Genomic DNA, 18306 nt, shown 5'->3' on the forward strand with positions numbered 1-18306 from the left:
AATCATATATCTATGATCTTATATAGATATTTTAGTCATATATCTATTATCTTATATAGATATTTTAATCATATATCTATGATCTTATATAGATATTTTAATCATATATCTATGATTTATATAGATATTTTAATCATATATCTATGATCTTATATAGATATTTTAATCATATATCTATGATCTTATATAGATATTTTAATCATATATCTATGATCTTATATAGATATTTTAATCATATATCTATCATCTTATATAGATATTTTAATCATATATCTATCATCTTATATAGATATTTTAATCATATATCTAGACAAGTAGCAAAGTATGTTCTCTATCATCTAGGGTTAACTAGTGGTTAATATTTGGTTTAGTAAAGCTCTATAAAAAAGGTGAAAGAATGCATCAGTTAAAATTAATAAGATTAATAATTTGTCACTTGGTATAAAAAGGTGATTCAGGTAGTTATTAATGAAAAAAAAAATATGAGAGTAAAATGGAAAAAAGAATTTCATACTCACTTCTCTAAGTGCCATCATGAGAATGGTAAAACCATTTTGTTTAATGAAAGATTCTTTTAGGTTACGTTCTGAAATAAAAGAAGAAATCCAGTTAAAAATATGGGATGGAATGATAACAGTGTCGCCCTAAAGAAAACAACACTACAGCTTTATTCTAAAACTACCCCTAGAGTCTGCCAGCAGCCACCTGATTGCACCAGGGGATTACCACACTCTTCAGCACATCCAGGTACATTTTGGTGTAGATTTTCAAGCTGACTTCGAAGATGTGAGGTGGCATGATGTGCCCCTCATTTGAAACCATACCAAAGACCTTAACCATGGCTAGGAACATTGTTTTCATCACCCTGGACACGTCCCTGATATTCGCAGTCCAGTGATGCATTTTGAGGGTGCTGAGAGTCCTATTGTCATAACTTGGATCGGTAGAGAACATGAGTTGTACAGCATTGCATATCTGATCTCGCTCGTTGAACACTGTGTCACTTTCAGACATGATACAAGGTTTCTATCGCTCTTGGGATTTGTACACAACTGACCAACTTGTAGATGGTCTGCAACAAAAAAAAAAATTGTTTTTTATTAAACAGAAATGGACTCACATTGTTTTTTTCTAGGGCGACAATTTTATCGTTCCACCCTGTATCGTAGAATTAAACTGAACTTTATCGTTATTAAGTGATGAGATATGTCTTAAAATGAACAGTGTATTCTATAATCTTTAGAAATATACATGTATGTCATGACGTCACTGATGATGGCATGACCTCGCCTGTCCATGTAGTTAGTACAAAAATTGGTATCAAAATATATAGTATAAAAAAATGTAAACTCTTCTGTAAGCAACAGTTATAGCTTGGAAATCTGGAAATATTGGTTATTTTTAGTGCGATGGATGTCATTGTTTTATGACGTCATAGTTAGGACCTTTGTCTTGATCAGATTTTGGTAAACTTTTAGTATGTTGTCTCCCACATATAATAGTAATAAAAAAAAATCATAAAATGCTTTCTTGGAATTTTTTCAAGATCAAACTGCATTTTGACTGAACTATTCTATATCTATTTAGTTCTAACTCAATCAGTCAGACAGCTGAGGCTACTTTATAAACAGGACTCAAAGGTCAAATCCCACCAACCATCACATTTGTAAAACTCTGAGACAATAGAGAACTAACATGGCTGCCTCAAAACTGCAATTTTTTTTGTTCCACCCTTGTAAGTACAGGATGGAATGATAAATTTGTCACCCTAAAGAAAACAACACTACAGCTTATTTTAGAGCTGTGCCTTCAAGCATGAAACCGTCCGGATTTGCATTTTGAGGGTGCTGGCAATAGTCCTGTTGTCATAACTTGGATCGGTAGAAAGCAGGAGTTGTACAGTCAAACTAATCAAGAACCTTGATTCCAGTAAGGCAACTGGCTCTGATGGCATTCCAATTATAGTGTTGAAAAAACTTCAACCAGAACTTGCCCCTATACTTACAAAACTGTTTAAGTATTGCCTTAAGGAGAAGTGCTTCCCAAAAACCTCATCAGTATGCCCCGTGTTTAAGAATTCAGGTGATAAGTCATCTCCCTCTCAGTACAGACCAATAAGTCTCCTGTGTGTCATGAGTAAGTTGCTGGAATCCATATTAAATAAAGAAGTAGTCAAACACCGCAGCAGAAATAACCTTCTTAGTGACATGTAATATGGTTTCCATTCTGCAAGATCTACAGCAGATGTGCTAAAGGTTATATCTCATAGGATTAGTGAATCTCTCAATAAAGGCTTCCTTTCTAGGGCAATTGCTGTTGACATATCAAAGGCCTTCGATAAGGTATGGCATAAAGGCCTACTTCACAAGATTTCCAGCTACTGTATAACTGGAAATGTTTTCTCAATTATTAAATCATCTCTCTCTGATAGGCTCATAAGAGTAGTGGTTGATGGGCAGAAATCAGAGGCCCACAGTATTAATGCTGGAGTTTCTCATGGGTCCATCCTGGGCCCAACTCTCTTCCTGATCTACATCAATGATCTCCCAAAACACATACTTAAATCATTCGTTGACATCTATGCTGATGACATGACCATCTATGGTAACACATCAAAGGCCGTAAATGACAAAGTTCTCTCTGATTCTTTCTCCTTTGATCTTGAGCATGTGGTACAGTGGGGGAAGAGGTGGATGGTTACTTTTAATGCATCTAAAACCAAACTCCTATCTTTACATTATCAACGCTCTGATCCCCATCTGACATCAATTGAAATGGATGGCTCTCGTCTAGGGGTGGCTCCATGTTTTGATAAACTTCTGGAATTGACCTTTACTCCTGACCTAAAATAGAACACGTACATCAAGTCTGTTGTCAAGGTTGCTGGAAAAATGGTAGGATCCTTCTACCGCTCCAGAACATATCTCACTGCTGATTCAATTCTATCTATATAAAAGCCAAGTATGTCCAAGGATGGAGTACTGCTGCAACATCTGGGCAGGAGCTGCTAAAAACAGCCTATCCTGCCTTGACAGAGTACAAAATAGACTTTGTGCTCTTGAGGTTTATACATAACTGGCCAACTAGTAAATGGTCTGCATAAAAAAAAAATGAAAACTGGTTTTCATCAAACGGAAATGGAATCATGTCTTTTCTAGGGCGACAATTTTATCGTTCCACCCTGTATAATTTGTCTGACACATATCAAGGGTCAACTTATTAGAGGAATAGCAAACGATGCCATCCAGATCTGCTGATTAAAGTCGGATTATTCATGTCCCTTAAGTAGAATGTATGTTATTCCCCAGTATTGAACTCAGTGTTGGTAGACCAGACCTCCATGATTGGCTATTTGTCCGATATCAATATACTACACACAAAAAAGAAAACAGTATTCCACAAATTAATAGGGTCAACGTTAGTATCAGCACGTTTTCTAACCATGACAATAGCATCATTGAACAGAACTTCTTTCAAGTTTGTCAATCAGAGCTCTTACACTTTTAATTATCATTTGAATTCTTGATCGCAATATAATTCGAGTTATAGTTTTTCTATTTTTGTGTTGAGATTAATTTCAAATGTTTACTTTGGATGTCACATAAGGGCTGGTGCATCTACCATGCTTCTAAATCTTCTCCGATCTAAAATGGAACACGTACATCAAATCCATTGTAAAGGTCGCTGGAAAAATGGTGGGATCCTGCTATCAATCCAGCAGATATCTCACTGCTGATGCAATTCTCTACCTATATAAGAGCCAGGTACGTCCAAGGATGGAGTATTGCTTTCACATCTGGGCAGGAGCTACAAGGAAGACTTATCCTGCCTTGACAGAGTTCAGAATAGACTTTGTAGCCTAGTGGGGGATGCCCTTTTGTCTTCCCTGCAACCTCTTTCTCACAGAAGAGACGTTGCAAGCCTGTCACTGTTTTATCGTTTTTTTCATGGCAAGTCATCTCGTCTAAGCTCCAATCTATGGGCCCCCACCTCGCCAAACATTCACGAGAAACACTTGTCTGGCTGTAAACACTATCAATAATTTTTCCCACTCTTTATCTGTGCCTAAACCTAAACGTAGATTTCATGAACAAAGTTTCTTTGTTAGAACTGGACGCCTCTGGAACTTTCTTCCATTTGCAGGCTTTTTAAAGATTATAATATTATTCTATGTTTAATATTTTATGACAATTGGTAGAAAGAACCTATATTTTCAAACCAATAAAATATGCCCAAATTTGCCTACATTTGTATATATAGTGTCCTGCAGGCCAACTTCAGTTTTACTGCTTCGGTTGTCTCCCCTGGCCTTGCTAGGCTACTAATATATATATATTTTAAAGAAATGTTAATGCTTTAAGGAGGTTTTATTGGAGAAGGGGGGGGGCTCAGTGAAAAAAAAATTATTTTTATGACAAAATGTTTATTTTTGCCTAGTCTATGTTTTTTTTCTGTTAAAATTAAGGAAAGGCTATTTTTAGAGGAAGATATTTGATTATATGCTGAGGATTCATAATGAAATACTCTTTGCAAATATCTTGTAGGAATTTATTTTTCCAATTATTCATGGTGTTCTGCTAGATTCTTCATGACAACTTAACTAAAATGATTTATTTTTAATAATTTAAATTTTTGCACAATTAAAACTAATATTTTCTTCCAATTTATTAACAGTTTTCTGCTGCATTGGTCGAATGTTTCACCATATTCCATAAATATTTATCTAAGCTGCCGTAATCTACCGAGGCAACATTACCAGAAAAAACTAGTTGTTCCCTGCATAGGTACCCAAAACTGCCAAATACTTAAGCTTTCTGTCTCTCTTCCTTTAAGGAGTACAAAGTAACCACTTATTTTATTCTAAGGTTCATTCTGACTTTAAGTGGTAGTACCTGTCACATATCCATCTATGGCCTAAATAAAACTATTAGATTGGCAACTAAGTTCTTCCAGGTTTTTAAATCTGCATTTCTTTTTAAAGTAAAAAAAGAACTAACAATTATTTAATCAATGATGTATTCTCCATTTGTGTTCACAACTTTTTCCCAACATTCAACAAAATTCTCAACAATTTTTCAGTAGAAATCATTTAATTTGGACTCGAAAAATAAAATATAACAAATAAATTTTCAAAACACAATATATTAAAAAAAAAAAAAAAAATCCAGCAAGAATTTAATTGCCAACCCAATATTTTAAATATTTTCCTAAAAAAAATAAATTACTCTACAAATCAATTTTAAACACTGTTTACCTGTGGAACTTCCATGAGCAAAGTTTCTTTCCTACAATTGTCCGTTTGTGAAACAATACCATGAGGCTGCTTTCCAACAGACTATAACATTGTTATATTCAATGTAAACAAATTATTGTTGATCTGTCTTCTTAAATAGTCAATTTCTGATCAATTACAACTATCATCACTAATTCCCGTAGTGTTTTACCATTAATCTATTGCAAAATCAATAACTCTTATCCTCGAATCGCCTGTGGATCTTGATAAACAAGTGATAACTCGTTTTGTAAAAAAAAAAACATTGAAAGCATAAAAACTTTTATCAAAATGCTTGGAATCAGCATTAACCCAAAAAGGTTTGACATGCCATAAAACAACTCAACTAACCATTTATTTTCTTTGCTGGCACCAAACTAAGTGACAATTCTTCTTTTCATTCATTCACATCACAATTCTTACCTGATTTTCTTGAGGTGACTGTTTTCAGGATCCTCCCTGTTGCACAGCGCAACTCTTTCAGATCTTCACTAGAATCTTTCTTTGTACCGATTCCGACATGTGTAGTTTTGTTGCAGACTTTCTCAATAACTGTCAGATACTGGCCACACTGAGACCTTAAATGATATGAAGAATAATATTCAGATAAAACAACAAAAGAACAAATATCTTGTGTTCCTTCGATTTTTTATAGTTTGTAAGGCTTGGTTAGTTTATGTATTTTGCATAGTTTATGTATTTTGCATAGTTTGTGTATTTTGCATAGTTTGTGTATTTTGCATAGTTTGTGTATTTTGTATAGTGGTGGTGTTATCTATATTTTGTATAGTCTTGGTGTAATCTATATTTTGCCTTGTCTTAACATAGATTAAATGAAAAATCCTTTATATAAGAGGGGTGTTATCCGTTGACAAAATTAAAAACAAAATAACGAAAAGAAAAATTACAAGGAAGGAATGTGCATTATACAGGTCCACCATAGTTTTTTTTTTTTTTTTTTTTTTTGTGTTAACAACTTTAAAAATATCAGGAAATAATAATTAAATGATCAAGTAATATTTAACAGCGAGACCTTCTCAAAGCAAATCTGTAAAAAAAAAAATAAATAAATAAATAAATAAAAAGTTCCCTCAACACACACACGTTTTAAAGTGTTTCTACATATTTTTAAAATGTTTGGAACCTATGACCCCACTCCATTTCACGTTTCTACCTCCACACCAGCCACCCAACTTGAAAAAATGTTAACGATTACATGTCTCACTACGTCACTAAGAAGTAGGGTCTCATTTTACGTTAAATTTATATAAGAAAGTGATCCCTTACGCTAAAATGTTAAACTTTAATTATTTAAAAAAATATTCCTTCTTTTATATTATTTTTAAAGGTCGTTGAAACGTATTAGCCAAAATAAAGTAGATTTGATTTCTTATTAGGGGGTTAAGTAGTAAAAAAACACAAATATTGTTTTTAATATGTAAATTGATCAAGTAGTATTTTTTACTTTAGAAAAACATATTTGCTTTGTTTTGTTTTTTAAATAATTCTAACTTGCAATGAAAAATACAAATAAAATAATCGTAAATAAATAATTTTGGACTCAAAAAAGTTTGTTTTTTTTAAATCGAGTTCTTGTTTTAATCATGCATAACTATGGTAAAGAAATGTTTTAAAAATATGTAGGTATACCTGAACAATTGGCACCACCGATTACAATTTTTTTCCTTTTAGTCTTTTTTCAACTGAAATAGTTGAAAAAAGACAAAAAGGAAAAAAATTATTGGACACTAAGCTATCAGATTATGAAAAAACTGAAAAAAAAATCAATATTTAAATATTTAGAAGAGGGTTCAGTTTCACATACAATGGTCTAGTAAATCGATCCCCATTTTCAGAACCGATTTACAGCCCCAATTTGACGTTAGCTCCTTTAGCACCAACCCTGCCACCATTATTATTATTTTGTTTTCTTATTTTTTTGGGGGGAGGGACTATTTACAACTTTTTACAAGGTGTTTCTGCATTTAATAACCCATGCTATTTTTTTGGTCTATCCGTTGGCAAGATGAAAAATGTTCAAAATAAAAAGTGATTTTGAGATTATATTGTCTTTTATTGTCTAGAGAAAACATTTTTTTAAGTGATGAGTGAAAAAAATAAAACTCTAGAAGCATCCAGAGCATGACTGCAAGCACTACTTAAAATTAAGGAAGCCTTACTAAAACCAAGTTTCAACCTCCCCACGTCCTTGAAGAGAAAATATTTTTTAAGTAAGGCCTGAAAAAAAAAATAAATCGTCAGAATCCACAAGAGCGCTACTAAACGCAGTAAATATGGTTATAAATATGATTATAGTTATATATGTGGTTATAAATACCACATATATATATACATATATATCATATAAATATGATTATAGTTATAAATGTGGTTATAAATATGATTATAGTTATATATGTGTGTGTTTTTTTGGGGGGTTTTTTTTTTTTGGTTTTTTACACAGTGGTCACCACTTATCAAGGCCCGGAAGCCACTCAGGGATAAGGATTATAGTTATATATGTGATTCTTAATCCGGCAGGGGGACGTGATGCATCTAGTGTGTTAGGTATAAATTAGTGTTAAGTTAATGCTTGCATGCCTTCTCGCTTCCAGCTAACACCGCTGCCTAATCTCACGGTGAAAAGGGGACAGCTATGCATGTCTTCCCAGCCAGTAAATAGCCTCTCCATCATCAACACTGCTACAGTGCCTCCACGTTGGCCACACACGGTAACTGGGTGCCTTGCGGCCCCAGGCTAAACCTGTAGATCTTGGAGTAGTAGGGAACCCCAGAGGTAGTGCGTTATGGCCCACTGATGTGTGGACACACCCTGGCACACTACTAACCCCTACCCCACTGTCTTGTGGGTGCCCTTGGTTGGGCGAATACTAGGAGAACCAACCCTAAAATCAAACACCACTGCCTTGTGGGCCTTATCACAGCAAAAGGCTAAGAGATGGGAACTCTGACTTCAAATTCTACTGCTGCCTTGCAATTTTCCTTAATAATGAAATCTCATCCAGAAGAAAAGGCGTAGTAGTGGACACGATAGGGTGACTGTCTACCTCACTGAGATTACTTTCAGCTAGAAGCTGCGGACTCCTCTGCTGCCTGTCGTCATGGGTTCGCTCTACTGGAAATGAGCATTAGAGGTTCAGAGGGTGTTTATCTGATGTGCAACAGATACTACACCTAAACTATGCAAGCAAGTTAGGAGCGACGGTGGAAATTCGTGTACTGAAGGATAAAGCACTGAGGCCCCGACTAGTCATCGTCAAGGCTGATGGACTGCATGATGATGATGATGATGATAGTTATATACTGTTTATTTATATTTAAATCATTTTTTTTTAACTCAACGGGGTAAATTACACTTATTTTTAAGGAAAACATGTTAAAATAAGTTAAAACAAAAATATTGTTCACTTTGTATATGCTTTGAATAGCAGCAGTGGCTTTTAATATCGGACTTAAGACAGGGCAGCCATGAAATAGGTAAGCAGACGAATTTTTTGAAACTGGAAGTCACAAACCAGATAGACGATTTAAACGCCCAAGCAAGCAAACTGGTCAGAGTTTTATAATTATATAGATAGATAGATAAAAGGCTATGTATCTGTCCGTTTCTATATTTTCAAACTCAATTTCTTCCAAAACTAAAAGTCGCAGTAGGTTTGCGGTATATTGATGCAAGGTAACTGCATGGTATTTTTGTTACCAATACATCATGGAAAGCTATGGACAAGTTACACTCTCCTTCATAAGTATACTTTAATGCAGGATGCATCTTAAGTTTTATCGTTATTTCCATGGCAGGTGCTCGTCTGAACTCCAATCTCTGGTCCCCCCTCGCCAATCTTTCATGAAAAACACCCGTCTAGCTGAATCCACTGTCAAAAATTTCCCCCACTCTATATCTGTGCCTAAATCAAAATGCGGATTCCATGAACAAAGCTTCTTTCTTAGAACTGCACGCCTGTGGAACTCTGTTCCGTCTGCCTGCTTCCCACCGGACTACAACTTGGATGTCTTCAAGTCCAACGTTAACAAATTCCTAATGAACCGCCCCCTTAAGTAAACACTTCATCAAATCTCCACACTAACGTAATGTACTTGCAATAACCCTTATCCCTGAGTGGCTTCCGGGCCTTGATAAGTGGTGATCACTGTGTAAAAAAAAAAAAAAAAAAAAAAGTAGGGAGAAAAAATTATTTGCTTTGGTTTGATTATTGAAGAAGCAAAATGTGTCGTCCACATAGCAAAAATAGACTAAAGGTTTCATGGGTTTAGAGAGTAATTGCTCTTCATGGAAACCCACAAAAATATTCGCTATTATCGGCCCCAGGACTGAACTTATGGACACACCTATTTGCCGATACACTACATCTGTTGAAACTGAATTCAACAGATGTAGTGGCAAATTTCTTCAGTTCAACAAATATGCTTTAAGACATGGAAGGAGACGATATCTGGCTACAATATAAAAAATCTCTACAGATATCTATAGTCTCTAAAATCGGGACACAAGTAAACATGTTGCTAACGTCATAACACATAAATCTATTAATAATCTTAGACTTTTGAATAAAGTCTGAAAAATAAAATGAAGCTTTAAGGCGGTATTTACTGTAATGTTTTAATAAAGGTTGTAAATTATTTAAGATCCATTTTGTAACTTTATGCTGTCATGAGCCTACCATAGATAAAATGGGCCTTAAAGGAATACCTACTTTGTAAGTTTTAGGTAAACTATATAACCTAGAACGGATCGATCCTGAGGATCTAATCTCATTAGTTATGCTAGATGGAAGTACACCACTATATATATATATATATATATATATATATATATATATATATATATATATATATATATACTAGCAAAAGTACCCGTCGTTGACTGGGTTCAAAAACAGCCTACAGAAAATGGACTCTGATTTATTAAAGTATGATAGGTTATGAAAAGGAAGGGTTGTAAAGAGATAGCATCGAATTCGGGGGTATCAAAACCAAAGCAAAATATGATGAAAGTAAAAATAAAATAGATAAACCCCATAATTTATTATACCATACCTGTTCACACTGAAACACTTATCACAATATTCTGTGGATCTATATTAAAAAACCTTGTTAAACTTTGTGACATATTTCCATTTTATGGAGGTCAGACGCAAACAAACACCCCATAATTTTATTATACCATATTTCTTCAAACTGAAACATAATTATCAAAAAGTATACTTACGCAGATAGATATGAAAAGTCTTTATTAAAGTTTGTGCCTATTTCCATTCTATGGAGGCCAGGCGCGAACCCAGACCCCACAATTTTATTATACCATCCTTATTTAAGTTAAAACATACTTATCAAAGTATTATTATGTACATCTATATCAAAAACACTTGTAAACGTTTTTTTTTTTTTTAATTTTTAACTTTTTTTATTTCCATACTTTGTGGACCAGGCACGAACACAGACCCCACAATTTTAATGAACCACCGTTCTGCAGGATCAAACATACCCATTTCTGTGTCTTGATAAATCTTCTATCATTATATGTAATCAGTTTTTTAAAATAGTCAACCATATAGGAGCCTATTCGTGACCAGACACACACAGCTTTATATTATATATATATATATATATATATATATATATATATATATATATATATATATATATATATATATATATATATATAATATACTTACAAATCACCCCTTATCAAAACCAGGGGACCACTCTAGAATAAGGGTTAATAAGTGTAAGGTACATGATGAGGCATGATGATCAGTGATGGTGAAACTTAGGTATGGTTCAAATATATAAGAGAATGGTTCAACAAGAACTTGTTTACATTAGACTTGAAAACGACCATGTTATAGTTAGCTGGGTAGCAGCTTTGTGGTATTGTGTTACACAGACAGACACTTTTAGGAAAGAAATTCTGCTCATGGAATTTTTGTCTGGTCCCAAACACAGATAGAAAGCAAGGGAACTGGTTGAGTGGTTGAGAGTTGTAACTAGACGAGCATTTGTTGCAAATGTCTTACAGGAGAGGACAATAGATTGGAGCTCAGTCGAGCACCTACCATAAAAGTAATGATAGAGCAGAAATAGACATGCAATGTTTCCTTTGTGCAAAAAAAAGGAAGTAGGGTGGCGAAAAGGTCCTTATCCACTAGATTTTGAAGCCAGTTTTGTATCCTGTCAAGGCAGGAAATGGTACTCTTAGCAACTAAACTCCAACCTCTGTCCCATTGCCAAAACGTACCTGTTTTATAATAATTTCAACGGCAAGTGATCTGACAAAATCCGAGCACTAATAACTCCTTGACGACAATATCCCCGACAAATCTGACAAACAACAAAATTCCATCCCTACACTGTAGAGATCCCTAGATGCTGTAAAGCCTTCTACTCGAATAGCTTTTTCCCCTCGAACTGCTGCACTTTGGAATTCTCTTCCGGGCCCCTGCTTCCCTGATTGTACTGACATGCAGAAATTCAAGTGCAATGTCAACAGATATCTCGCTGCCCAACTACATAAGTAGTATCCCTGCAGATCTGGTCACAAATAGTAACCCCTCACGAATAAGTGGCCCTGTGCCTCGTTTGAGGTGAAACGTCAATAAAAGAAATGCTTTTCCACAAATGTGGCAACACTGCTCTATCTAAGGACATATTTAGTTCTTGTATAAGTAAAAGTTTGCATTGAGAATGAGATACTTTCTGGAGCAATAGCATGATCCAACTATTTTTCATGGGGATTTTGAAGATATATTTAATGTAGCTCTTCCATTTCAGGTCAGGAATGAATGTATTTATTCATAAATGTATAAAATTACTAAATACTAGGGGGTGGGGAAGGCTTTGCCCAGGCATAAAACACGATTAAATATGATATTTTAATTTGTTCAGGTTTCGTACATATTATTATAAAATCGTGATTTCAAAAGTAAAAAAAAGTATTTAGGTGCCATCAGTTAGAATCGAAACAGAAACTGTAGTATTTAAAGCTGATGACGTTACCACTGTATCAACGTGACACGCATATGAACAGATTAAAAATTAATAAATAAACCAAGATGAATGTACAAAATGTATAACGATTTTTTCAATTTTGACCCGTTTTTGACCCCTTAAAAACAATTTTAACCGGCTAAAGACCCATAAAAGAATGGTCTGTAAAAAATCCAATCACTTGAGGCCGCTAGCGCCACTCTACGATTATTAGTTTTGGAGGAGATATGGAGACAGAAACACATATAGCCTTTTATATATTAGATTTGCATCCATAGAGTACATTTCTACAAGGTAAAAACAGAAGTACAAATATCTCTCTCTCTCTCTACTATTGTATAAAAGTCACTTTGTATGTGTTGAGTGTATGAGTCTGTGCAAATTCCTTTCTCATAGGTTCCGAAACGGCTGAGCCTATCTTTTAGAAATTTCACACATAGCTAATTTATATGTATGGCAGTGTTCTTGGATGTTTTGTACAGAAATTCATTCGATAAGTATCGAAAATTGAAAAACTTCAATCTTAAAAATAGTCTTTCTCTCTTGTTGATTAAAAAAAAAAAAAAAGAAAGAATTTTTATAGGGGAATATTTTACGTTACACCGGCCAAGAGAAATAATAAAATTTCAGTAAATTATTTTCGAACATTGAAGATATCCAATCTTAGTAAATAGTCTTTCTCTTTTATAGATAAAAAAAAGAATTTTTACAGGGGAATATTTTGTGTTACGCCAGCCAAGGAAAATAATAAAACTTCAGCAAATAATTTCTTCTTTAAAAAAAAAAAAAAAAAAAGATTTATTGTTATCTGGAGATATAGCTCAGTGGTAGAGCATTCGACTACAGATCGAATGATCCCCTGTTCAAATCAGAGTGTACCTCACCATTTGATTTTAATTTTTTCTTATTAATGTTCACTTTGCGATAAAAGAAGAGGTAACGTTTAAAATCGCTGCAAATCATTTCTTCGTTTGCATATTTTAAAACTAAACATTAATCAGAAGCGACTTTTCCAGGGCATTCATCATCAAGCCCAAATATCAGCTGATGTAATATTGTAAACAAACACAGACGGAATCTGATGAACAACATTATCATATTTTTTTTTTTTTTGCGAATTAGTCCACCAGGCAAATTATTCCTCATAATATATAATAATCAATAGAGGATTGATTCTATAATACAGACGCAATCTGCATAAATTAAAATATCAAACATATATTAATGTATAATATATAATATTAAACGTATTGTACGACCGGACAACACCGGGTGGCCAACAAGTATATCTATACATATATAAAACTTAATGTCTGTGTGTTTGTGTGTGTCCTATAGAAAAAGGTTTATAGAATCAATATGAAATCTAAAAGTGTATTATGTAAAATTAATCAGGGAAGATAATGAAAGTATTCCTGAATCTTTAAATACACATTTAAGCGGTAGAGGGTTATGTATGGAACAAATTTCGTCAGGGAGAAAAATCGAGTTTTTCAATTATAATTTTGAAAAAAAAATCTATAATGTCATTATATTCCTTCCGTTCTGCATTTTCTTTCAAAATTCCTTTTCAGACTAAGGAGAGGGTGGCAATAAACTCGCAAAGGGTGATTATTGTAGTGCTCTGGATGCATCCTTAATTTTATTAAGTGATTTCAGTAGCACTCCAAATGGGAGCAATAAATGTAAGATTACTGTTTATATATAACATGTAGTATATACTAATCCAAAAGTGCTCAACATCCAAGATAGAGCAGGTGTGCTCAAACAAAGCATTGCCTGAAATGTAACGTGACTATTACTTCTTAACTGTGTCATTGCAAGCCAAACATCTCGGACCCACATGCCGTCCGGCATCGTCGCAAGGGAACAAACAATTAAAACAGGAAAGAAATAAAAATCCGACTCAGCGTTTTTTAAAAATGTGAATAAAATGCATTTATATGTGGTTCTTCCAAAGCAACGCATTTCATTATTTTTCCAAAAGTCTTTTCAAACACGTGTGCTTTTTAAAAGTCTTTTTCCTCGCCACCATACATCGGCACTAGCCAGCACTTTCTTGTATTTACACGTCCATCTTCCCTGAAGCACAACTTGCTTCTCCTCTCAATCACGTGGTAGATTTTTCTCTCCTTTTCTTATAACGCAAACTCACACACACTTGCTAATTTGCATACATGCTTTAACTGCTGTCGCTGATTTTCTCAGCTATCCTTCTGCTGCTGCTGATTTTCTCACAGGCCCATACATGCTCTGTTACAGAGAGAAAGAACTCTGTCTTTTGGTAAAGGAGCTATGATAATTATACAGTATTATATTTGGAGAATAACAAAAGTTAATCCAAGGTGCTCAATATCATAGATAAAACAAGTGTGTTTACTCAGTGTTGCCTGTAGTCATCAATATCCTAGATAGAGCAATGCTAAATAAAGCAAGTTTTTTAAATGCCGTGTTGCCTGGGATAAAGTTTTTCATTATATTTTGTATAATATTTTATACCAGAATACTATATATTGTATACCAGAAAACATACTCTGCATTGCTTAAGAGTAAATGTTCAATATTCTAGATAGAGCAGGTGTATGAAATAATACAGTAGTAAATTTTCAATATAGTATATGCTTGGCAAGGAAGGGGAAGATAAGGAACTCAGCATTGCTCGAATATACACTAAAATAAATATAGGTTTCATTATATTATTAAAGGGGAGTCAGAGATTAAAAAAAGAACTCCGTGCTGCTCGAGAATAAATCAAACAAATATAGATTCCATAATATTTTTGCGGAAATAGGTGGGGAAGAAACTGGATGCTTCTTGGGAGCAATAACTTTAAAAATGAAAGTTCAGCTGAATGGCTTAAATTATTATAATTTTAAAAACATTAAAACAAGAAAACTGGGTGCAAATGAGAGAGGGTTGGGGAGGTGAAATGTGAACAAACGTGGAAGAGTGAGAGAGAGAGAGAGACAGAGATAGATGGATTAAGACAGGTAATGAGAAGCTTTTATATAAAGATATTACACACACTTTTTAACCTCTTCTATTTTGTTTTTTTTTATATGCCCGAGCAACGCTGGGTAGCCTTGCTTATATCAGACTCAATGTTTGCATGTATATGAGTGTGTATTTATACGTTGCTTACAAGAAGAAAGGTTAGAATTTATGAAAATCAGGAAGAGTATTAAAGTCAAAATGTATCCTTGAGGCATGGCCGTCCCATCAATAATTACTTTTATAGATTTATCAAAGAAGAGGAAGGATTTGATGGTTGTGAAGACATTGAAGATATTCCATAGCTAACAAGTTTGTGGCGCAAAACATTTGTGTAAAACCTATTGAAGGCCTTTGATATATCAACAGCTATCGCCCTAGAAATAAAAGCCTTGTGTATAGATTCACTGTTCCTATGCAATATTACAGTCAGCACATCTGTTAGATTATGCTGATAGTCGATTTAGAAAAATCGACTATTATTATTATTAAAAGTTAAAAATGTTAGATAAAAGAACATTGTTGTTTGTTGATATGAACAAAGACAAATATGTGACAGGTTTGGAATTTGGAATGGGTTAGTAGAACAATAGAATAAAAGAACCAGGAATGCAGTCTTGGGAGTTGAGTGTTAAAATACTCAAACAAAATAGGATTTTCAAAAAAACAGATAGAAAACGGGATTCTAAGTCACATGTTAGAAGATGGGAGTTGAATTATGTCATAGCAAGGATTAGTTTGAATATATACAAGCAGAGTTAGAAATTAGAGGGATAGAGTTAGAGAGAGACAAGAGAGACAAACAGAGAGAGTTGGAGCGTTGGAGACAGGGCCTGTAATGTCTCTGTATGGGAGAAAGCAGAATCTAAAGACACATGCAATCTTCCAACAGGAAAACATTTGGAATAAAAGCTGTCCGAAAATATAACCAGAAACTTGTAGTTGTTTCTTTGGAAGGAATGGCAATTTCAGCTTTGACTGGTTCCTCAGCCAAAATCCCCAGATGAATTAAGGTAATGTTTTCCTGTTTGGCAAAATATAATTCCCCAGAAGATATTCCGTCCCTTTGTTATTAAGGAAAAGGTTTGTTGATAAAATGTTATATGTCCTGTTGAACTGTATACATGTAAGCAGTTATATACACACATCAACAAAGAACATTTATGAAACACTAGATGACGCAGAGAAACTCAGTGTATACCAAATGTATTATGTACTCAAAACGCATTATATACCCAATACATTATTGGAAATTTATCAATGTTAAGTCGAGTTTTGATGCTGTAAAAATTGTCGGAGTTGTTTCCCTTTGGCGCTTCTAAATTTCTGCTTATTTTTCAGTGATGTAAGCAGCTTGTTGCTACCCTTGTCTGTTTTATGATGCCATGTGTTTTTAGCATTAGCTAACTTGGAGTTATCTGCTCTTTGACTGTATATAAAAACGCATGCATGTGATGGGTTCTTTCTCTTCGTTTGTAACCATGTGAATAAAAGGGACGGGTCTTTCTACGTCTGTGTGTAAAAGGCTAAGAAAATGTTAAGTGTTAATTGATTTGTATCCTTTTGTCAACTTGCTGTTGACATAACTTCCTGTATGAATATTATTTAAAGAAGAAAGATATGTTTTCTTTATTTACTTCATATTTAACTAGCTAAGGTTATTAATTAACCTACATACAGTGTACACGCTCTTTACATATATCTGCTATTCAACACGTCAACTGTAGATCTTGCAGGGCGAAATCCATATTGCTTGTCACTAAGAAAATTGTTTTCACTGAGGTGGTTGACAGCATTCTGATTTATTACCAATTCAAACAACTTTATTATGACAAAGAGAAAACTGACCTGTCCATACTGGAATATAGAGGAGTGATCTCCAGAATTTTTAAATACTGGGCATACCAGTGAAGTCTTTCAAGGAGATGGAAAGCAGTCCCCCTTTGAGCAATGATTGATCAGCTTTATAAAGATAGGAGCTATTTCAGGTTGCAATTTGTATGACTTTAAAAGACAACCAGTGGTGAGGCCCTATTTGGGGGCTGTAGAGAATGTAGAGTTACCTCTTACTCTCGTGCCCAGGTTCATTTTGGCCCAGAGTGGTAATAACTTTAAGGATATTAAATGCTACCAGATCAGGCTGTCTGAAGATACTGGCTTCCTGATCAAAAATGCACAAAGCAGTACAGGCGACTGGGGATCACATGTGAATTTAATATTCCCTTGACACTTGCTCTTTTGGAGGAAGCCAGCTGAATCTGACTAGAGTGAATGCCATGCAACAACAACTACGAATGGAATGTTGCCAAGACCTTGTTGGCATCAACATTCTTGAGAAGTTTGATGAAATTCTGAACGGTTATTAAAAAAATTATCAGTCGGTGATTATAAAACATTGTGTCAACACAAGGTGGACATCAAGTTCAACTGGTACATCTATCATATCTATCTATACGTCTATAAATTTGTGGTTTTTGTGTATTGATATTCATATTAAAACCCCCCTTTTTCTATTTATTGAAAAAGAAAACACAACTTTGTTATATATGGATCGTGGAATTGCATTCATCTGCAAAAGATCTAGCTAATTTGCATATTCTTTTAGACATTCATTTTAATTAATTCCTTGTTAGTTTTTTTCAGTTTTCTTATGGATGATAATCTTTAGTTAACTATTACATGTAATTATATTTATGCAGATATTCTACATGATTTATAATTGCATAATATTTGCATAAAATGGTTATAGTAAACACAAACATCTTTCTATATATATTTATATATGCATATATATATTTGTTTAAAAAATTTTACCAACCAAACTCCTCTGTCAGTTTTGGTCTACAGACATGAAACTTAATATATAGGGTATTCGAATCCATGCAAAACTTTATATTTGGGTTTAAGCTGGGGAAAATCGGCGCAAAAGTGTGAAAATTAAAAAAAAAATGGAATTTGCCAGGTGGAGGTCGAACGATGGCATTACAAATATGCATGCATAACGTAGTAGCTATTGG

The 18306-nt window shown here is 34.1% G+C and overlaps 1 protein-coding gene across 7 annotated transcripts in view; it reads right to left on the minus strand.

The window, feature by feature from the left end:
* Nucleotides 1-18306, minus strand: part of LOC145246606 (cytosolic carboxypeptidase 1-like) — a 331801-nt gene that overhangs the window by 204621 nt on the left and 108874 nt on the right. For all 7 annotated transcript variants that reach the window (XM_080108270.1, XM_080108268.1, XM_080108267.1 and 4 more), the window contains exons 3-4: nucleotides 5696-5850; nucleotides 519-586 (exon numbers count right to left, since the gene is read on the minus strand). In XM_080108270.1, the coding sequence (XP_079964396.1) occupies nucleotides 519-586; nucleotides 5696-5850 (223 nt within the window). The remainder of the gene's footprint in view (nucleotides 1-518; nucleotides 587-5695; nucleotides 5851-18306) is intronic.

This window comes from Euprymna scolopes, chromosome 24 (assembly GCF_053919585.1).
Source record: "Euprymna scolopes isolate OS-2025 chromosome 24, ASM5391958v1, whole genome shotgun sequence".
In the NCBI taxonomy this organism is placed as follows: domain Eukaryota; kingdom Metazoa; phylum Mollusca; class Cephalopoda; order Sepiida; family Sepiolidae; genus Euprymna; species Euprymna scolopes.